General features: G+C 38.7%; 1 protein-coding gene and 1 long non-coding RNA gene across 4 annotated transcripts in view; one reads left to right on the forward strand and one right to left on the reverse strand.

The window, feature by feature from the left end:
- Window positions 1-23066, forward strand: part of NRXN3 (neurexin 3) — a 972437-nt gene that overhangs the window by 433022 nt on the left and 516349 nt on the right. For all 3 annotated transcript variants that reach the window (XM_086893498.1, XM_086893497.1, XM_086893499.1), the window contains 4 exons: window positions 655-774; window positions 6950-7331; window positions 8695-8885; window positions 9382-9555. In XM_086893498.1, coding sequence (XP_086749624.1) covers window positions 655-774; window positions 6950-7331; window positions 8695-8885; window positions 9382-9555 — 867 coding nt within the window. The remainder of the gene's footprint in view (window positions 1-654; window positions 775-6949; window positions 7332-8694; window positions 8886-9381; window positions 9556-23066) is intronic.
- Window positions 20344-20765, reverse strand: LOC111929936 (uncharacterized). The gene is made up of 3 exons (XR_002864953.2): window positions 20691-20765; window positions 20519-20567; window positions 20344-20422 (listed from the first exon to the last, which is right to left on the reverse strand). It is a non-coding gene; the product is annotated as an uncharacterized LOC111929936 (long non-coding RNA).

Raw genomic sequence — 23066 nt, forward strand, 5'->3', positions numbered from 1 at the left:
AACTCAAGGGGTGAAGTAAGCACCTCAAATTTAGTCTGCTTTGCCAAAGAACCTTAAAGCAATCAGAGAGGTTGGTGAATGGTTTACTTTATGAGATTTTAATTTTTTTAAAAATTATTTTTAAAGGTGGGTTATGAAGTTCTTTGGGGTTTTTTTATTGGTTTTTGGGTGGAGTTTTTGGGGGTTTTTTTTGAGACTGAAACCAACCTGGTGTTTGATACTGAAGTGTTGAAAGACCAGTGTGTTTAACTTTGAAAATAATCCCAAGTATCTTTGGGATGTTGTAAATCCAGATTCATAGGAGAGCAAAATGCTACTGTAATGGATCCACTTTAGAACATTTCAGTCATCAACTTGTTTTCCTATTACTGTAGTGTACTGTACAATGTGATGTTTGGAAATTACTACCACAGCATAAGGGAGATATCTACCCTTAGAGAATTTAGGGCTCTGTGGAGGAAGGCAGCTGACTGAGTGGAAGGGTTTGTGATTCCCTGAGCTGGGAGGGTACAGGTTTGATTACAGGTTTTTATATACCTGTACACTCTACTGGTCTGTATCACACCAAGTTGATTTTCATGACTTTTCCCATTGAGAAAGTGCTAAAGCAATTGTGGGTCTGGCTTTAATTGTTGCACCTATCACCCATCCCAGGCAAGGGACCTGAAACTCTTTATGCTGGGCAGAAACTCAATGACAATGAGTGGCACACTGTCCGTGTGGTTCGGCGAGGAAAGAGCCTCAAGCTGATCGTGGATGATGATGTTGCTGAGGGTAAGTGTGATGTATCAATATTTTTTGATCACTGTCTTTGTATCTCTGTTCCTAGTCTATGTCAATATGCTCCTTCTCCCTGTTCTTTTGTGTATCTTCCCCCCAGCCCTTCCTGTTACCACTCAGGTGTTTTTTGGTGTTATTATGTTGAACATGAATGTTCAGGTCTGAGAGTCTTCTTAGCTAGCACCAGAAACTTTGGTGACAACTATAATAACCTGAAGATATGGGTTTAGGGGATAGATAAGCTTGCACATATATCAGACTGTCGAGGTGTCGAGGTGTTCAGCAGGACTTTCTTGTGCTCCAGGCCCTTTCTGAGGTAAACTGAATAAAGGAATAAAGGAACTCCATTCCTGATGGAGTGTGATGGTTTCCAGTGCTGTGGAGTCAAGGCCGAGGCGCTCTGGACCATTCCTCTGCACAAACAGTTCCTTGATGATAAACCTTCATGCAGTATATGTGCTACAGAGCGTGGATTTATGTCTCTGCTGTTCGTTTTTGGTTTTTCTTTCTTTCTTTTTTTGTAGTTTGGGCATTCTTGGGGTTTTTGTTGTTGTTGTTGTTTTGGTTTTTTTTTTAATTTCCCAAGTTCTTGTGCTCATGGTTCAGAGCCATCCAGAAGACAAAGCAAGCAAAGCAGTTTGTTCTCAACTTTGGTTTAGAGGTTAGGGAGGATCCTGACTCGATAGAGTGTGTTTGCCCTTTTTTTTTTTCCCCCCTTGATTTTTTTCTTTTCAATTATTTTCTGCATTTCTAGACAGCTTTTTGAGCTCCTCCTTCTTTTTGCAGAGGAATATACTTGAAGGGAGGAAAGAAAAGATCAGTTAGTCAGGGAAGCTGGTCTGTCCAGGTTAAGATTTGCATTGAAATTATCAAAGTACTCCAGATTGATCCTTTTTTATTTGCAGAATTGTAGAGATGATACTTTTCAGGTCTATTTCTCCATGACTGCAAGAGCCAGAAACCTATCTTTCTTTTCTTTTGAAGGTCTAAATTTATCATAGTTGTACATAACTTCAGGAACTGGGTTTTTGAGAAAAGCATCAGCAGTCTGGAGGCTGATAATAGAATTAAAAAAAGGGAAAAGATGCAAAAACTGATGCTGGTATGATTGTTAGTTGACACCCATGCTGGTTTGCCAAAAGCTGAAATCCTCTTTTCTGAGCAGCTTCTACTCAGAATGCAACTAGAAGTAATGGCTGCCACACATAGCGCCAGAAGATTGTGTCCTATATCTGAAAAAAAGTCTTCTTCTGTATGAATGCAAATTATTTTAAATATTGTGGTAATTTAGATTATTTGGAAAGCCAGGAGCCAGAAATCTGAAATAAGCCCAAAGAAATCAGCTTACAGGAAAATGATTTGAAATACATTTTCTCTCTGATGTAAGTATATGCTGTTCTATACTGGCTCTGATTTTGCAAGAGAAAACAAGAAACATATGCAAGAAAAATCATTCCCTCTCCTTGTAGGAGGTCAGCCTTGGTGGTGACTTGGTCAAAATTAGCTTATAGGAAAAATGAATTTTACTTTAAGAGGGAACTTTTTGAGTTAGTGACACATGCCAACAAAAACTTCATCCTGATTATTTCTAAATTTGAGAACAATTCTTCTGGATATGCTTTTTTAGGAAGCACCACGAGGTGGCACTCTCTGCATTACCGAATCGATCTCCAAAAGCCATCTGTTTTTGAAGTCTCTTTTTCACAAAACTGAGTTTATAAATAATAATGATACAATCCTATACTAAAATAGGATACGCATATGTACATGTATATGAATTACATAATTAAAGATGCATTACAGCTAAAAATATCTGTTTAAAGAATGCCATCATGGCAAAGTCAGAAGTCAGAAAAGCCAGAGTTAAGATTTTCTGTGCAATCTGCATTCCACTTCCTTGGGCAGATAACAGTCTTCAGTGGTGTGGTCACATAGATTTTTCCACAGGATTCTTGCTGTCTTAGGCATAGATCAAAAGTCTAAATTGGGCCCCAAATAAAAATAAACACCCTATTTGATTTCTGTCTTCTTACTGCTTGTTTGGAACAATGCACACCAGCTGAATTTTCCTCTAAATTTAGACCTGCTGGGGTTTTTTTAATTTATTTTTTTTTCTATGTTTGTTTGTTGTAGGCTACTCATCAATATGTTTATACAGAATTAAGAAGCTTTAACTAGATTTATTACTATGTTATGTGAAGTGAGTGGGCATCTTTTCCCCATTTTACAGGCTTGGGAACAAGGCACCAGATTAAAGTTGGATGCATTTGGTACCAATTTGCCATGTATTTTTAGTCATTTGCATCAGAAAGATACAGCATGTCTGGAAATTATATCCTGTAAATTAGTTCAGCCCTGCCACTTGGGGAATTCGATGTAGACAATTAATGACCACCTATGAAAAATTTGTAAACAAGTGTCTGGCTTGGTTTTCTGTAGGACTTCTAAGGCAGAGATAGAATCCAATTCTGGACAGCATTTTACTGTTTAATCACAAAACACATGTCCCACATTCCTCCTGACCTCAGAACAGACCTCAGAACATAAGTGGTAAATGAGACACAAATACAGCAGATATATTCCTCTCTATGACATCTTCCTAGCACCCAAATACCACAGTGGAGGCTGGAATTTTTTTCTGCTACCACTTGAACTAGGGAGCTTCTGATTGCTGTAGTAGGTACAGTACTCTGTAGAGCACAGTGGGGGAACTAGAGGTGAACTCTGCAGTTGGGGCTGATAGCTAATGAGATCAGAAAATACTATATTGCACTCCATGATTTCCTAGGAAATTACATCTCTGTCCTGATTCTGATCGTGTATTGCGATGTCATTTCCAGCTTTTTGCTGAATTACTCCTGACTTTCTATAGCACTGCTTCTAACACTATTTCTTTTTTATTAAGCCAGCCCCAGCTTTTTCATTTTTCACCTTTTCTAAGATTCTGGGCTCACCTCCTCCAGACTCCCTCACTCCATTTTTAATGCCCTCTATATTTGGGCTCCCTGTCCCAGATTTCCCAGTCTTGGCTTTTCTCTCCTTCTCAGGCCACAATTGCCTTATATTTTTTTAAGTGTAGAAGAACAGAAAGAAGGAGTTTTCTTGCCTTTGAGAACTGACATCTCTTAATATTATTATTCTAATTTTTTTTTTGAAGTAAAGAAGCAGGACAATATTTTAAGTGACTTTTCTAATTTTAAGAAAATACACTTCTGGTTTGGAAAAATCAAAAATTTTGTAGCACTGACACTGAAACACTAAGCCTCTAAGAATCACAGTATTGGATATGAGAAAGTTGTCTAAACAAATTTCCCCATGTACTATTTCAATTTCTGGAAACTTCTATTTTTCAAACTAAATATTATTTCTGGTAAAGAGATGTTCCAGGATTTTAAAACATTTGCATTGGTGCTGACACTTGAATTTTTAAATAGTCAGAAATTTGTGACTGCCTTCAGCTGCTTCTAAGTTTGATCAGCTGTGACTGCTTGGACTGAAGTTTTCCATGGTCTCTGTATAATTGCATTTATATTTAGATCCACTGGTAAAATTTGGAGCAAGTGAAAAAGGTGAATTGGTTTATGTAATATTTTTTCTTTTTATTTGAAGTAGATAGCTGATTTTTTTTTTTTTCTATTAACAACTGTGCTTGTTGGCTGTCTTTGAATAAAATTTGTTTGCAACTGGACAAAGTATAAACTGAAAAACTGCAGTTTGCACATGAACATGAGAGGCGGGTTAGGAATATTTCAGTGTTTCCAGAGTCTCTAAGCAAGAAAATGACCATCAGTTCATTTAATCTGACTCTCTATACACTACCAGTCAGGGTGTATCATCCATGTGTCTTCAAAAGTTCTATCCCCAACAGAAAAAAATAAATCACAATTAGTAGGAAAAGTCTTGAAAGAACTACTGCTTTTTGGTTGGCTGTTTGATTTTTTTGTCTTTTAATGCCTGGAAACTCTTAAGGTGAGAAATGCTAGGAAACTTCAGGAGAGAGCACAGAATATGAGAAAGCCCCAGTTGATATGACCTAGGGGAATTGGGGGAATTTGTTCTGGGTTCAGCTATGGTGGTTGGTATGGTTCCTAGGTACCAATGGACTAACAGATATCAGAGAGTTGTGCATATATGCTTGCTGACCAGCAGATGCAGCCAAGTCAGATAATGCTGGCAAATTTTGTCTGTCTATAGCACACTGGAAATATTTATTCAGGTCTTCATCCAGCTGTGAATTTTAACAAAACTAGTGTGAATATCCTTGTTCCCTCTGGTTTTTAAACCAGGTAAATTTGACCGGCATATTAAACCGTTGTGAGAAGGACCAACGGGTAGTGTGACTGTTTCCTTTGGAAAACCTTCTAAAGGAGAGGACTGTGCAGTGATTATAATCATGGAAAAAACACACTTGACTTGGAGAAAATTAATTTAATTTGCTGCCAATTATAAATAGAGTGGTGAGAAACAAAGACAAGAAAGTAGAACAGTGTCAGCCACACTCTTTTATTGGATTTTTTCCTTCCTGCCTCTCCCACCTGCCCCCACTAGGCAGAGAAGGGGTTTGGAGAATGGTGGCTGTAGTCAGCCTGGAACAGCTCTCTGACGCTCCTTCCTCCTCACACGTCTGTCCTGCTCCAGTGTGGGTCCTTCCCATAGAATGCAGTCCTTTGTGTAGTGCTCCAGCATGGGTGGTCTCCAGAGGCTTTCAGGGAAACCTGCTCCAGTGTAGGCTCTCCAGGAGCTGCAGTTCCTTCAGGAAATATTCACCTGCTCTAGCACAGGAGTCCTCCATGAGTTGCATGGAGTTGTCTGCACTATTATGATCTTCTCTGTGGATGCTGGAGAATTTCCACTCTGGTACCTGGAATGCCCCCTGCCTCTTTGCAGTCCTTGGTGTTCATAGGGGTTTGAGTTGTTTAGTTTTTTTTTCCCTTTGTTTATTGTGGGTAGAATTATGTTCTTTTTTACATGTTTTCCCCTGTGCACCACCATCTTGGCCGAGGGGCTCAGCCGTGCCCTGTGGAGAGCGGGTTGGAGCCATTTGGAACAGGCCGCATCAGGCAGAGCCCGGCCTCTCCTCACTAGGGCTGACCTGCAGCCACTCTGCTGCCAACACCACACTGCATAAACACAATGCAGAACTGCAGAAAATTTCATGCCAGAAAAAAATAATGGCCTCATATGTAGCAGAATTTGAATAGTGGTTGAACAGTGAATGATAGGAAAACAATTTAATTCTTACTATTCCATTCATTCCTGTTTACTAAATGGACCAAGGCCCATGTAGAAAAAATACTTTGCACATGTGACAAAATAGTAAAAACTACCTTAATGGAGAGCTATGGCGGGCTAAATAAGATTGGCTGAAAGGGTTTTTGTTCTGATGTTGCCCAACTTGTCTTTATAGCATACTGTTGTATTTCATCTGACTGTATGGGTTCTGTGTCTGCACTGCTGCCTAGCACACTTAGTGAAACATTTACATATGCTGTAGGAGAGGCCTGACAGTAGTATTTGGTATACTGAATAGCTTGGATATTTTAAGAGGTTAAAATCTTGTCATGATGTGGTAAATAGCCCAGGTGGTAGGTTGATGATTTAAATATATCTGGAGAGCTTTTTACCTGTTGCATTTTTGTGTGTTTCCCTCCTGCCATGCTCTTAAAAGAAGATGAATAACATCAGGCACCAGGAAAGAACAAAGGAATAAATATCAGCAATTTTATGACTGTTCTCACTTCTCTCACTGCTCTATTTATATTCATCTATGTTTATCAAGTGCTTTCAGGAAAGGCACTTGGAAAAGTTGTTTCAGAAGTGTTCGAGTTGTTTGGCAGATGGTCTGCTGCATCAAATTGATCACTGTAGGCTTTAAGGGAAATGCCTGGTCTCCTTCACAGACAGTGAAATCTGTGAAGCACAGGGAAAAGTACAGTTTGCTGCCCATGGCCCTTTAGGGGCCTGTCTTTTCTGCCAGGTTTTGGCAACTGCTAGACTCACACATCTCCACCAAGCCTCCTCAGCAAGATTCTAAACATCCTTTCTTACACAAGCTACTGAACAATGATCAGATAGGATTTAGTTCTGCTATTAGTCTGGAAACCAGAGTGTGAACGGCTCCATAGAACCTGCTGCTGATCCCCAATATTCCTCCTTGTTTGTCCTCCAGGCACAATGGTTGGTGATCATACCCGCTTGGAGTTCCACAACATTGAGACGGGGATCATGACAGAGAAACGGTACATCTCTGTCATCCCCTCCAGCTTCATTGGCCATCTCCAGAGCCTCATGTTCAACGGGATGCTCTACATCGACCTGTGCAAGAACGGCGACATTGACTATTGCGAGCTGAAGGCACGCTTTGGTCTCCGCAACATTATAGCTGACCCTGTGACATTCAAGACTAAGAGCAGCTACCTGAGCTTGGCCACCTTGCAGGCTTATACATCCATGCACCTCTTCTTTCAGTTCAAGACCACCTCAGCTGATGGTTTCATCCTCTTTAACAGTGGTGATGGCAATGACTTTATCGCAGTTGAGCTAGTCAAGGGGTGAGTGGTTTCTGTTATTTCCTACCAGCTTATTTATAGATAAACTTACTTATAGGTGAGCTTAAAATGCTTGCATGAAGAGCAATTCACCTGATACTCATGTTTTCTCTGTTTGCTGAGCTGTAAAACAAAGCATTTAAACAAAAACACTGAAGCTAAAGCCTCCTGATTTTATCACTGACTTCCTCCTGTGGTTGTGGGAGGGACATTTTTACAGTATTAGTATTTTAAGTTGTTTGGACATAGACTAATGTTTTGTCCTGTCAACCTTGCAGATTAGCACAGCTGAGATGTTCTGAGGACTCTGTATGTCTCTTCTTCCCCACTCCATCTCCCTTTTTTTTTTTATTTTTCCATTGTAATACTTGTGTTTCTGCCATCTCCAGCAAAGGAAAAAGAAAAAGCATATGGGCTTGCTGAATTTGTACTTCTGCTGGTGATGCTTGATGAAAAGCGAGCTCAGCTTGCTTTTGAGCTGCTATATTCTTTTCAGAAGACCAATAGCTTGTTAAAGAAAAATACTTTGTTAGCTGAACAAATTTTGATCTCTTATGATTTAGTTATGGTAGACATGTTTTCCACAGCTTACTAGTCCTGTTTATTTCAGTTCAATCTGTTTTCATTTTTGTCTTTGAAAATACTTCTGTAACTGGGACATTGAATAATAAAAAAAGCAACGGTCATGAGCTCCTGGTGGTCTGTTGAGAGATGAATTTTGTTATCTTTTTTTTTTTTTTTCCTAAGTAGAATATTTTTCTTCCATCCTCAGGTGGATTTCTGTGTTTGAACTATATAAATAATTCAGGGTAACACTCCCATGACTTCAGTCTTTGTTAAGGTCTCTATTTTTGCCAAAAGCTTTACTAATTGTTTTTCAGCTGTTTGAATAAGTCTAGGATCTCATGAGAATTTTAGTACAATATTTCAAGTGAGTTTCCCAATTAACTTCTTATGGGAGTTATTCAAAACTCAGAATTAATCTGGGGAATATGTGCCCCAAATAAGCATATCTAGTGTTGCTCCCCAGTAAATTTATCAATTATAACAATTAAAAAAATTATATGCACAGACAGTGTTTTTGTGGATCTGAGAGAACTTTGTGAAAAAGAGGAATGTTTTATGGTTAGAATCTGATTATTTGAAATGTTATCATCTCAAAATACTAATCCTTACACTTTGGTGGAAAGGAAACAACTATATTTTTCTAAGGCAGTGGCTAATATTTTGGCCTATTCAAACCTTCTAACGCAGACATATTTCCCTTCATGACTTTTTAAAGTTAATTTATCAGCTCTGACTAGAATAAGGTTCAGTAATGCTGGAGTTCTTCCAGAATGTTAACCAGTTCTTGCTGTATTTACAGGTATATACACTACGTGTTTGACCTTGGAAATGGACCTAATGTTATCAAAGGCAACAGTGATCGTCCCCTGAATGACAACCAATGGCACAATGTCGTCATTACCAGAGATAACAGCAACACACACACCTTAAAAGTGGACACTAAGGTGGTCACTCAGGTTATCAACGGCGCCAAAAATCTGGATCTTAAAGGTAAACTCTACAGGACTGACAGGTTCCCCCTTTCTTCTTGCAGGGCTGAACTAGTGAATAAGAGAAAACTTGGAGTAACCATACATTATAGAGCACATTTGCACATTTTGGCTTTCAAATTAATTTTCCTCTTTTTTGTTTGACAACTTTTTGTAGCTGAATAGTTTGTCATATTTTGCTTTTTCAGAAACTCTCATTTTTCAGTTTTTTCCTGGTTAGGTAGCAATGAGAACTGGAATTATTTAGGGGATTTTATGATGGTTTTTTTGTTTGGGGTTTTTTTTTGGTTCATTTTGTTTAGGTTGATTGTTTAGTTTGTTTTGGGTTTTTTGTAGTAAAGGAAACAGAAGTGACTTCTTGCACAATACATTGCTCTGTTTTTAACTTTCTCTGAACACGTATTCACTTTGCTTTATTCACGTTTGGTGGCAAGAAAAGTGGCTCTAGAAGATGTGTGACGTCCCTCCTCTCGTATGTTTACCCCTCTCTGCTGTAGGTGATCTCTACATTGCTGGCCTAGCTCAAGGCATGTATAGCAACCTCCCGAAGCTTGTGGCCTCACGTGATGGATTTCAGGGCTGTCTGGCATCTGTGGACTTGAATGGGCGTCTGCCTGACCTTATCAACGATGCTCTGCACCGCAGTGGGCAGATTGAGCGTGGATGTGAAGGTATAATTGATTTCAGAGAGGTTCCTCTCTCCACCACTCTCTTCGCACTTCTGTGTTGCACTCTCTGCATCCACTTGTTTACCTTACTGTCCATTTCATTTGTTTGCTGCCATTGAAGTATTCTTCACCACACTTTTGTCTACCAAATGCAGCTTAAGGATTGACAGTTTTTGTGAGTGGCTTAGCTGCTCTTTTCTTATATGCTTCATCCCCTATGAGTTGGTATCTTCAGGAATGGGAAAGGATGATACTAGGGGATGGACTACTACCTAGTAGTAGTTTTCTCAGAGTGGTTTATTAGCATTACAGTAGCCTTAAAATGCTTTGGAAGATGTTCTGAGCACTCAGTTCATTTGTGCTTCAGAGCAGCCTTTGCACTTCTGTGCGCAGATCCACAGAAATATTTAAAGAACAAATAGAGATGGGAAATGGAAGGTACAAGGAGCTGAAGGGTAAAGACTGGACCGAAAGAGGAGTTAGTTTTTGATGAGGTAGGCCTCCAGTGAAAGCACTCTTTGCCTGGAAAACATTTCTCTTCAGTTTCTCTTTTCCAGACAGTTTAGTACTAAGTGGGATGAGTTACTTTTTGAAGCATGTAAAGAGTAGTGATTTCTTTTTAAATAATTTGCTGTTCCTGTAAGCTCCCATTAGTTAAAAGACTATTGACATCAGCATCACTGACTCAGTAAAATGCATATGGCTTCAATTCCCAAAGCACTTGGGATACTTACCATCCAAAACTCCAAGGTTTTGCTTTCTGGATTAAATGATAAATCACCATTATGTCTAGAATCACTAAGTACCAGTCTGCTGTGTTGGCTACCAGTCAATAGAGGAAGATGGCTTTTTCTGTGAAGTTTTTATGTTTGCTTAAACAAGATATATGTCACAAACTGATCCTTCAAGAATTTCACAAAGTGAAATGACTCCTTGATCATCTTTCCCTACTGTGTCAAGATTGCAGGTTACATCATGATGAAGCCTTGCCATTTGTCAAGACTGTTCCTTCTTAGGATTGAACGTATCATGTGAGAGGGAACTTTGAGTACCAAATTGACCATCCAATCAGATCTGATCCCTTGCTTGTTTCTCAGTGTTCTGGCTGGCTGGGAGTTCTTATGTCCCGGCACTTCTTCCGTGCTCCCACAATAATACTCCAGTTTGTGAGAATTTTGTGTCCTCTCACAGGAGCTCACTCCATGTCAGCTCCCATCTCACAGCATTGGTGGGTAGCTGTAGGCTGTTTTTATCCTGTCTTCCTCCCTTTTTTCTTAACAGTGTCTATTAACCACTTTGTTCCTTGTGGAAATGAGCACAGTGTGTGAGAACTTGTGTCTTTGCCCGTTTGTGGCAGAGTCAACCTACCAAAAGAAGTGTCCCTTTTCTGTAGAGTTGTTTGTAAGGTTCAAGGAAAATAATGCATTTGAGAATTATGAAAAAGTCTATTCTATTTATATTTGATGCATTATTCATTATGCATATTATATTATCTTTAATAGCAGTGATTTTTTTTATAACTCTTGTTTAAAATTATTGCAACCCATTGGCTCTTTAGCTGGCATGTGATCTCTACTAGCCCTCCTCCTTCAGAGAACCACCCAATTATCCTCTTCTCTTTGTGTGTCTCAGGAACAGAGCCATGAGGCTTTCCCAGAAGGCTGTCCCATTAGAGCCGTGGTGTTTCTTTCTCACGTACCCAGTGTAGTTCTTTGGTTTCGTGTTGTATTGCTGAGGTTGTGTAACATCAGTGCTGCTCCCAAAACATGTAACATGGCACTCACTTTGTCTGTATGCCAGTGTGGTACACTGCCAGTGTGGTACAGCTGCTGCCTGAATGTGGAGATTGCTTCATTTTCCAGAAGGCAAATTCCCTTTCTCTTCTGAAGTCCTCCAAACAGGAGTCAGAATTGGAAAGAGACCTAAAAAAAATGGGTGATAAGGTCAGTGGTGGTCCTCATTCTGCCTTTGGAAGAACTTGATCTTGGGAAACTGTGCCTGTACCTTTCCAAATGGTCTTGTTCAGTACCAAAGAAACTGCTGAAGAGGAAAGTGTTCTTTTTGCCAAGATATTTAGGATTAGTAAAAAGTGTGAGAATGTGGCAACTGTAAAGCTGTTACATTTGTTGTTGGGTTTTTTCTCCTTATTTTTGGAATTATAACAATCCTCAAGGCTTCAGATCTGTCTCGCTGCCTGCTGGTGCCTATTCTTACAGTCGTCAGTGAAAGTCACACCTGTCTGCCATTCTCTAAGGAGAGAAAAACCTCTAAGGTTGTTCAGTCCTTATTTACATCTCCCTAGTTTCTTTCCATCTGAAGTGACTTTGGGTGCAGTCTTAATGTTTTTAAGGGAAGAAGTCCCAAATAGTCCTTGCTGCCTCATGATGTTTGAAAATGTTTTTAATAAACGATTGCAGGCTTTTTGTCTGAAAAGTCTTGCTGTGTGTTGATTTGCTGGACATCTCTGTATTTCATCATGAAGGGCAGAGGGACTACATGCATGATGGGAATATGAATGTTAAAAGAAATGTTATTCCATTCCCACATATGAATCTTGTCTTTTAAAGGTCATATGAGAGATTTCTGTTAATGCCTGTCTTTTGTTGCGGCTTTGCTTTCAGAGGCAGAGATTACAATGTGGCAGCTGTTTTCTTAGAAGCTGGCAGTTTGATTTCAGGACTAAATCAAAGAATATTTAGAGGAAGAAAGCCCTGAGAACAACAGAATATGAGATGTAGGTCAGCAGAGAGCACTGTCCTGGCTAAGATGCCCCAATACTGCTACAAAGGGGTGACATTGTTGCATCCTGTTCGTGTTTTTTGTCTCTGTTTGTGTATTTCCGTTTCATACCACCAGTTAAGATTCACAAGTTTCAATAGGAAAATAATATTCCTTATTGTCTTGGTTCTTCTGCCACCTCCTTTTATTCAATTTGAGCAAGCCATTGAACTTCCTTGACCACATTGCTCCTCTCATATGCTTCAGCATGGGTCAGCCTCCCTGTGTGCCCTGTGCAGCTACCACAGAATTATCTGTGTTCCAGTCATGAGTGAGGCTTCTTCTTGAACAGGAAGCACTTTCAGTAATTTGTATTTATAGGACAACTTTTTCTTTGGAATCTTCCAAGACATTCTTAGTCATATATATGGGTCACTTTTAAAAGGCAGGCATTCTTGAGGCTGAAACTGGCTGGTCTTTAACAGTGTACGGTAGTTCTTAAAAAAGCCAGTTCAGTACCTAAGGCAAGAATTACTTTACCTCTGATGTCCTACCAGTTCTGTTGCTATAATTTCTTCAAATTATATATGTTGGGATTTGTTTAGACTAGCACAACTAAATAACCTCTTCATCGTGTTTGTTAGGTGACATGTTAGCTCCCTTTTGCATCATGCAGCTTCCATGTGTGCTGTATAAACTTATGGTTTCAGCTTTTGAAGTCTACTGTTCAATCACCAGTGTGTTTGACAAGATGACAGCTGCCACACTGACATGTTTTGTGTTTCAATGTGTCCTGTAGTACCATTGCTTTTGGCAGAGGATTTTGAGGGGGATTAGCTGGAAGAAGAGAGCCTAAGAGTGTCTAAAATGTCAAATGAGTTTATGGAGTTAAAGCTTCATATCACGTACCTTTTTTCAGTCTGGTCAGATCTGTAGTGGAGCTTGTGTTTCCCTGGAAGGGATGTGGCAAAGCCAGAAGCCACCTTGCTGCTTGGTATGTTCAGGTGTGCTACACATGGCTCTGAGGAGAACAAGTCTTGGGGAGGAGGACATACCAATGTACTTGTTCATTTTCACTTTTTCTTGATCTCTTGTGCTCACTGCAGCTTTCATCTCTTATCTCTGACATAACAAGAGGGCCCTTCTCTTTATCCTTCTCTTCATTAATTTGCCCCATGTTCTCCTGTGTTTTCCTTTCTTTTAATTGCACATCCCTATATTGATTACCATGGGTACTAGAGCTATCTGAAATTCAGCTACATGTTCTAAATATTTTCACCCCATCCTGAGCCCAGCCAAAAAAACCTAACAGCAGTGGATAAAGAACATTTTATTTCTTCCATCAGGTGGTTTTCTATGTGCCTTAGAGATGTTGCTTCTACCACACCTGTTCACTAACAGCTTCTCACAAAGGAGACTGATCATTATTAAACTGGCTGACACTATTCCAGATGTTTTGGGACTTTTTTTTGTCCTAATTTAATCTTCTTTCCAGATCCCACAGTAAAATCATAATCTTTTGCCACTTTCCATGAAATAGTGTAGTTAACCTTTGGAATTCACTGGTGCATGAAAAGCATGAATGACACATACAGGCTGGATAATCAGAAACACATTTTGCATACTAAGCAGTATGTAGAAAACAGCAAATCTAATCTCATGCTTAAAATCTCACAGCAGGATAATGTCAAAAAGGATTTCACCCTTCATCTGCTCAGTAGAGAAACTTCTGGTCATACTTCACTTTCTCTCTGGAATCAAAGGTTGTCCATTGAAGAGTGGAGCATTAATTTGCTCCATGATGGTTTGACATCTTTCCTTTCCCTTGCTTTTGGAGTCTATTCTCATAGTGCTACTTGATTTATGGAACAAATATGAGCTTTTCTCTGAGCTACAAAGAAAATGAAGCACAGAGAAGAAGGAAAAGTACTTTCTTGTTGTAGAGAAGTTACTTTGTTAGAATAAGTGTTGAAAATGATGCATGGAAAAATGCATTCTTTTCTTTCTACTCCTTTCCCCTTTTTTTGAATTTTGTTTAACGAAAATGAGATTTTATAGCTTTATGTAGTAAAGCAGTTTCAAAAGAGAAAATTCTGACTGTCTCAAAAGGGAAGATAATTGCTATCCTGAGTCATTCATGGGCTGTAAAACAGCAAAGATTCAAAATGTTAAAATTCTTAGAAAACACAGGAAATGGCATCTGCACGTGTCAGTTCTAATTTATTGGGTTGAAAATGTAAAAGGAGATAATGGGGAAAGGAGAACTACCAATCTTTCTTCAGGATCAGCTGTGATATTAGAACTTTTTAAGAACAGGTTAAGAAGGTAAGTATGCACTTCTTAAATAACCATCTTTTGAGCAATGAGGTAGATGATTTGGTGTTTTGTTCCTATTGTGCTATGTAATAGAAATATTTAACCTTCAGGAGGAGGGGATTCAGGAGCTGCTGCCTGTGCCCCCATCTTTGTCCTCTACTTTTTCCATTCTGAAAGAGAAAACTTAGAATCAGGGTATAACACACTGAAAATCTATGTGGCTTCCTTGTAAATTGCATTAAAAACACCAAACCAAACAAACAAAATAAGCAAAAACAGAACAAAAAGCCCAAACAAAATTTAAGAAAAAATAAAAAACCCTGTGCCTCCATGGAAGAGCATTAGTGGTATTGTTTTGCTTTTAATGCTTCTCACTCTTCAGAAACTGTATTTGGATCTTTAGACAGTTAGACTTAGTAGATCTATGATTTTCTTTTGCCATGTGAAATATGATTTGACCACAGATAACAAGATCATTCTGACCTAGGTGAAATAATGAGCTGGTACTCTGCTTTTTTGGTTGCTCTGGTGACTCATTAAGACTATGTGGGTCTAAAGCCTGAGCTGTCTGCATGCCTGTTGATGTAAGTTTTTTTTTAAGGATGTGTTGAAATCCATGAGCAGGTGACAGCTTGTGAGGGGGCAAGGTATTACTGTTACTTATATCCAGTGTCAAGTTCAGTTCTTTGGATAAACAGAAAATTTTAAAGTCTTATAGAGTTATCAGTCCTCTGTGGTTTTCTGGAAATGAATCCACTTTAGACAAAAACTGAACAAACTAGATATATGCTTGACTGAGGTACTGAACGTCAAATAGATTTTTTTACTTAAATGGATTCTATGTATTTCTAAAATAAGAAAAAATGTCTCTAAAATTATTGTAAATGCTGAGAGATGGGTTAAATAATGTGATATTTTTTCCTCTCTTTGTACTATCTGTAAGTTTCGTGATTTTGTGTGCACAAATGAAATGCATTTCTTCTCTTTTTGTTTGGTTTAGTTATCTGTTGGTTGCATTAATGTAGTCATTGTCCCTCTGTGCCCTTGTTGCTTACGTTGTCATTTGTGTGTGCTTTGATTATGCATGTTGGCTCTGATAATTATACCAGTTGCTTTTATTTATTCAAAGTGATGTTACCCTGGTTTATCTGCTTTTATACTAACCTGTTGTTTATTGTCTTTGCTTTTTTTTTTTTTTTTTTGCTAACAAAGTTGAGTTGACCAAAGCTGACCTGCAAGGTAGAGAAGGTTGTTTTCTCCATTACTTGTTTCAATGAAAGATGCTTTTATGTAACATTTGGTGCCTTTTACTGGATGCAATCACACCTCTAAGACAGGAACAGGATGGCAAACCAGCATCTCTGGAGGGGGATTCTAGGTTGAAGAAGAACATGCCAAACAATGGAGCTGCTTCTGTCAAACCTGGGGGGTTTGGCTGTGTCAATCTCTGAATAGCCATAAAAGCAGTTGATTTCCTGGAAAGCCTAATGATCAGGCAAATAGCTGCAGTGCATCAAAACATAAAAGGCCCTCAGAGCTTTAAGAAACAGAAAACTGACTTTGTTTCTTTAGTACTGATCTTAAGGAGGGAGATCAGGAGGTAAAAACTGGGCGATTTTTTGGGGTTTTTTTTCATTTACATTTTAGAAAAAAACTCCACAGAAATAATTTTCTGAAATTTCAGTTTTAAAATAAAACAACAACAAAAAAAAAAATCACCAAAATCTCTAAACTACAAGCTCTCTTAATATATAGAATGGCTTTTTAGAAGCCATAATCTGGGCAGGAAAGGTTTGTTTTTGTAGGAGGGTCATCAGAGTCACAGAACAAGAGAGCAGGTTGAGTAGCACTTGTGAGAATAAGAGGGAAATCAGGTATTCTCAGAGACCCTGTAGACTTTTTGCCTGGGACATAAGTAAGGAAACGTGCCTATTAGAAACTAATAGGTTTTGATACTAGTATAAACAGAGAGACGTTTTCCATGGCATTGAAAGTGAATCCTTTTGAATATGATAATGAAAGTGTACTTCCCAATTTATCTGTAAAGACCTCAATATAGAGTACAGATTAATTTATTCTGGGATGCCATGAAAGTTTAAAAATTGCTCCTCCTTTTTAATGGAAAAGGAGACAATAGTCTCAGGTATAAGGGCAGGTCAGAGGTGTTGAACAATGTGTCTCCGTTTAGGAGTTCTGCAGCTACAGATGGCTTCTGTTATGGCATCATCTTAGTCACCTTGAAATTTTATGTCTAAGCCACTTTATGTCTAAGGTTCTGTTACCAGACAAACCCATAGAATGTTCCTGTTTCATCCTCTGGCATAGAGACTTCCAGACATTTTACATATCTCTGGAATTAAGGTTTTGTAGCTTGAATCACAGGATTCATAAACTCCTTTTCTGTTTGCTATGTTTACTGTGAAGACCTGCTGCTATTGCTGATCTCATTTAATGCAATACATGCCATTTTCAAATTAAAATTTTCTTGTTCTGTATTGCAGGTATAAGCATTGCATTTCCTTCAGGATATAATCCGTGTTTTTAGGTATAGTTTGGTGTTCTACAGCTCAGTAGAAAAGGATAAAAATAAATTTGGAGGAGTAAGGATGTTTTAATAGGTAAACAGTTTATCACTGTAGCAGTTTTTGACAGGAACATATTAAGAGATACCCTCTCACCCAACAGGTAGTGATACTGACAGTCTGAGATAATTTTAGCAATTGGATCCATATGAGACATTGACTCTGAAATATCTGACAGTCTTTAGGTAGACAGAAGTTAATGTGTTGTATTTTTCTTTATGCATGTGGAGCATCTGACTGCAACTATGTTTTTTTTGGCATCTCTGACCTGTTCCCAACTGTAAAAAGTTGAAGTATTCTGTCTGACAGAAGCAGTGATATAGAGAGATGCTGCCCCTAGGGGATTTCTGAAGTTTATGTAAATGAAAGGGGTAAAAGATGACATTTGAAAAGATAGGAAATATATGTGGACTGGGACCAATGAGATGGGAAAAAAGTGTCCTGGGAGTACACTGGAGTATAAATAACTTTAGGATTAAGATTTGGTGCCATCCAGTCAAATTGTGGCAATGCTTTTGGGACTTACATTAGACATCAGCAAATATTGTGTCTCTCTTGCCACAGCCACTGTTGTTCTCTGTAGTCAGTTATGTATCCATCAGAATTCAAAATGCTCAGGAATTCCTGAGCTTAATTTTTGATGTTTATTGAAGTGGATGCATCATGAACAGGAAGTTCTGGAACAAACAGATCTATTGTTTTGATTTTTACAGAGTCCTCTGAAGCAAAGGAATATTACAGCTGTGAAGATTATTCCATCTCAAGCTCAGTTTTTTACAGAAGTCTTAGCCCTGTAGGAATATTTTCCCTTCAGATAATGACATCTGATTGCATTGAAGCCTAAGGGGAAGCATTTGGCTTGAGTGCATAAAGTGGATTATTGGCTTTTCAGGAAACCAACCTTTGCTAAATAGGTTTGGCTATTTCAGGAGAGGCCATGATGCCTCATACTTAAGAGCTGGACTTGATGATCCTTGTGGGATCCCTTCCAAATCAGACTATTCTGTGATTCATTTATATTGCTGTGATTTGCAGTGAGAAAGGATGTTTATCCAATGTACTCTGTTTTTTCTTGTTCATGTATAACCCTTTCAATTTTCCTTTATGCTTTTAGTTTCTGTGTCTGAATGTCCAAATGCTGTTTCTTTCCTCTGCTTCATTTGCATCTCCCTGTCCCTTGTTGCTTTCTGTGTGCAGGCATACTCCCTTTTACGCAGTTGATTTTTTGTTCTGTGGTTGGGATTTTTCTTTCGGCCTTTTGTTTGTTCTTCCCTCACCAGCATGTGTATAAGCATGTTACTCATGAACTTTTAGGTTACTTAGAACTGGAGAGTGGAAGGGTGACAAGGGAGAGGAAGAGGGTATATGACAGCTTTCTTTGAGGGGAATGAAATCCCACCACTATGCAGACCCATTTCTATGGATTGCCATTACTGCTTGATTCCCTTCTTCTCTAACCTTGAGAAAGATGTGCTTTCTGTGGGAGAAAGCACATTTGTGCATATTTGTTATTTTAACTAGTCCCAGTTCCTGAAGTTTTCAGACCAGCCACTTATTTGGAACAAAAGGACTCAGCACCATGACTTATGTCAGGTGGGTGAAGTATTCAGGCTCTGTTGAGGCACTGAAAAAAATGGCTACATTTTTCAGAGGACAGAAGAATGCTGGCTTTTGAGTTATTTCTGACAATGAGTAACTTTAAATATGGAACCTGACAGATGCCTAACCTTATTTAGGTGATGAAAGGGATGATGAGTTCTTAACAAAGTATGAAACTGAGAGCTTGAAGAGCTGGCCTTGCAATCCTTGAAAATCTGTTTGGTTTTTGGTTCTGGTTTGCTATATTAGTCTGTGATATTCCTGCTTTCTGCTATCTGTGACTCAAAATACGGGATCTAACTTTCTGAATCATGCACTGAACTCTGACTATAATTTAGTTTCTTGCATTTGTGCAAAGTAAATGCTGACATTCCACCAGTATGTATTTGGCAGTTACTGTATATGTGGTATGGTCCATCCCATAAAGTGATGGTTCCATGAGAATCAGACTTAATTTATACTCAGGATAAATCTTGTTTTCTAAATCATTCTAACACTGGAAAACTATTGGGCATAACTTTGTTTCCTACTTAACCTGCAGGAAGAGTGAGTCCTGGAACAGGTTTATTTTCTGCCTGGTGCATATGGTTTCCAAGACCTGATGCCCCTCTGAGCAGAACTCTATTGCAGATTGAATTTAAAACGGCTGACTATCTCTGGTTATGAAAGAGGAATGCTGGCAGAAGTAGAGTATAGATTTATCAAAGGTGTAATTTGATTGTAATGTCTGACTTGTAGTGGTAGAGATATTTCAGTGCTGGGTGGCATTTGTAATTTAGGAACTGTAGGACTGAAGAAGGACCTTATTCTGCAAAGGCTGTAAAGATGTCTTGTGTATATTACTTTCCTATTGCTTCCTAACATCTCTGAAGATACAAGGGAAACGATGAGAGCATTTAGGGAGATGAAGAATGAAAATGGAACCAAACTGTCATGAACTTACCCTGTTGCTGATCATATTGAGACAATAATATTGACAAAAATGGTTGACTCCCTTCAAAAAGAGTAAATTTTAGATGTGTGGAGAAAGGTGTTATGTGTAAGACCAATAATGTCTTGGTTATCCTAATATTTATTGCTAGTTGTGATCAAAGCATGAGGCAGTTGTATTATAATCCTGCTATATAAACTGATTCCACGTGTAACTTGAAAGAACAATAAACACAATACTGTCTTTTATTTCTCAAGTTCCTTTTCCTTCAAAGAGCTTTCAAACGATACAGAAGGAATGACTTTTCTTGCCAGTGAAACATGGAAGTTTTAGCAACATGTAACAGTAGAATTATTATTTTTTTTTAATTTCAGGGCAAAGAGAAATGTACCATACAACTGATACTGTAGGGAAGAGGGTAGACAAAGCAATTTGTCTAAGCAGAATACAGATACGAGATCAGGCTATTATACTCTTCAAAAGCGATTTTCTTCAAATTCTTAGTAAAAAAACTAATAGACAAACAATACATCTGGATAGGTAGGTGAAAAAAAATGTAGTATTGGTCTCTTTCCCAGGGAGGGAGACCCAGCAAATCTCAGATCCTGCAAGTCCTTGGATACTGAGCTGTAAATATTAGAGATGCAGACATAAAAAGGATATTGAAGAATCCTGGTTTGCCATTTCACGTTCCAAAGGAGATGCCTTTGTTGGTAGGCGTAGCCTGGACAGGAAGAGACACATCAAGTCATGCTTCTGCTAGCAGGGTTGCTTTTCCACACTGGGGACTTTTCACTTTTACTTGATATCTACTGCCCACCTATTCCTCTTTCCAGTGTGGCACGAAGAAGGCAATGCACCAGGCTCAGCTACAGACAGACAAGAAAATCAGAGGTATCTCAGATTATTATGTGAAGACTAGTTCTGAAACTTTGCTTTTAAATATTTTGTCTGCTCTTAGTGTTGCCAGAGGAATGAGATTAAAAATAGACCTGAGTCCTGATGGCACTGGTAATTTAGAAACAATTCTACTGCTTTATATATAAGTTGTTTGTCATCTTCTTTCCTTGTTAGTTAGCACTAAAGGGCATGTGAGTGGTAACACAATCTTCATGTTTTATAATCCTTCCTGTGCTTCTGTCACTTTGCTCCCTAATCCAAAATCCTAATTCCCTGTGACATCCCTATTAGTTGCTCTGAAGAAAATTCTGTTGCCACAGAGGATTATGACATCAGGCAATGACTGTTAGCAGCAGGAGGAGATGAACTCTATAGACAAAGATCCTTTTATGATTCAAATGGCCCATAGTACTAAGAAGTGAGGCCAAGTACCCAGCATCTGTGCTGTGCTGTCACGACTGACTCTAAAGATGGCAGGTCAGGCTTCAAGCTTCCTTGTGGTATTGTCAGGCTTTCAAAATTCCTCATCATTGTCCTTTTTTTCTTTTTCTTTTTTTTTTTCCACCTCTGGCTGCTGAAAGTGCTGTTCCCATCTTCACAGTTGGTTTCTGTTAAATACAATTCAGACACCATAATACAGGCCATGAATTCAAGTACTTTGGTTCTCTGGGCTCTATCATATGAAGACCTCAAGGCACAGGTACTGGGCCTCATGCAGTCTTATTCCTTGAATAGTGTCCTTTCTCTTGAGGCATCTAGGCAAAGGATATGCCCATTGTCAAGTCCAGTTACTGATTAAAGCATTCTCAGAAGAACGTAGGAAAGTGGAGAAATGCTGTTGAAAATGGTGTTCTACTTTGCTTCTGTGTAATAGTCTTTATAGTTGATGATGTAGCAAGTTTGCATAGAGTCCCAGTTGCTTTCTGGTTTAATTTTTAAAATATAGGTCTCTTGCTTTTTTATACCTCTAGGAGTATTGGCATTCATGTTTGAGGTTAGTGGTATAGTAATGTGCAGGAGAGGTATCAGTTCCTCATTCCTTATTCTCAGATAATTTAGACAATATTGGCAAAATGACAACTAATATTCTAATTTAGATTGTTAGATGTTATCCCTTCTTCTGCTTGGCCAGAGTAAATCTGAAGCAAGTGTCCACCTGAAGTGTAAATCTGAAGCAAGACCACAACCTGATGCACATGTATATATATTAATCTCCATGATTTTTATAAGAGTCAAGGCAGGAGGGAGGCCTGTACATACATGTGCCTGCCAGCCCACGCTGGAATGTCTGTCAGCTCTGCTCTAACCTAGAAGTGATCTATTCATTTCACACTGTGCCACTGAGGCCATTGGGATTCATATGGCCACACATGAGAGTCAGGTGGGTGGGAAGAAGAGGCAAAGGGGAGGAGAAAAGTGTTGAAAAATGCTGCTCAACTTTCCTTCAGCACGGCAGCAAGGGGTTTTCTTGCTGTGTCTGCTGCTGTTGCTTCTTTTCAATTGGTGAACTTTCCTTCAGGGATTTTTTTTTTGTAGTCTTCTATTAACCACACTTACACTTCTACCTAGAGGTTTTGGGGTTTGTTTGGTTTTGGTTTTTTAATGCTGTAATAAATTCTGGAAAAAGCTCAGGTTTTAGTTAACATTCAGTCAAACACTGCTTACCAAGGCACATGTTCATTCTCAGTTCAGGAGAGACGTAAAGAAATGCAGATAGCTGAAAACCTACTGAAATTCATCCATTCTGTTCTTTCAGTGAAGAAAGATGATCTGGTGGGGAGAGTAGAAACTGTGCACCATAGCTTTAAAGGTCCATTCCTGGCTTGGTCTTTGAATTATTGGGAGGATCAGAGCCTGACATGGGACTTCCAATTTGATGTGGGTTCTACAAGGGCTTGTAAATATGGAGGTGATCAGTGTGCAATCTCAATATCAAAGACGTTGAATAATGATGGTATTTAGTGAAATCACTATGGATGGCGTCCGATGGAGGTTGAAGGGTTTCGTTTTATGTTAAAATATTTAAAAATGCTGTCTCCACTTTGGTCTGTCCTATCTAATCCATAACATACAGATGGTGGTGTTGATGTCATGAAGAAATAAGAAGGATTGAGTCTTGTGGAGTTGCTGTTGCTAGCAAAGACGGTGAAGAAAGATGCTGGGATGGGTTGAACAGTTGTTTCTTTGCCCTTATAGTATTCTCCTAGACTAGAAGTGGTTAATGAGGTGATCTCAGGCAGCCTAGCCACTTGATCCTTTATTATCTGCTTTATTTCTTTAATTTCATCTTTTCCAACACATACAGGATATAGCATAGTAATTATGTCAAATGTATATGTACATTTCATTTAAAATCTTGTGCAACAGAAGTGACATACCTTTGTCTAGAACGCTGAATATAAAATACTTTCCCAGGAAGTAACTTGTAAACTCATGTTCTTGTAATCTATGGCTTGCAGCTTCACACA

This window comes from Cyanistes caeruleus, chromosome 6 (assembly GCF_971803275.1).
Source record: "Cyanistes caeruleus chromosome 6, bCyaCae1.hap1.1, whole genome shotgun sequence".
NCBI lineage: Eukaryota > Metazoa > Chordata > Aves > Passeriformes > Paridae > Cyanistes > Cyanistes caeruleus.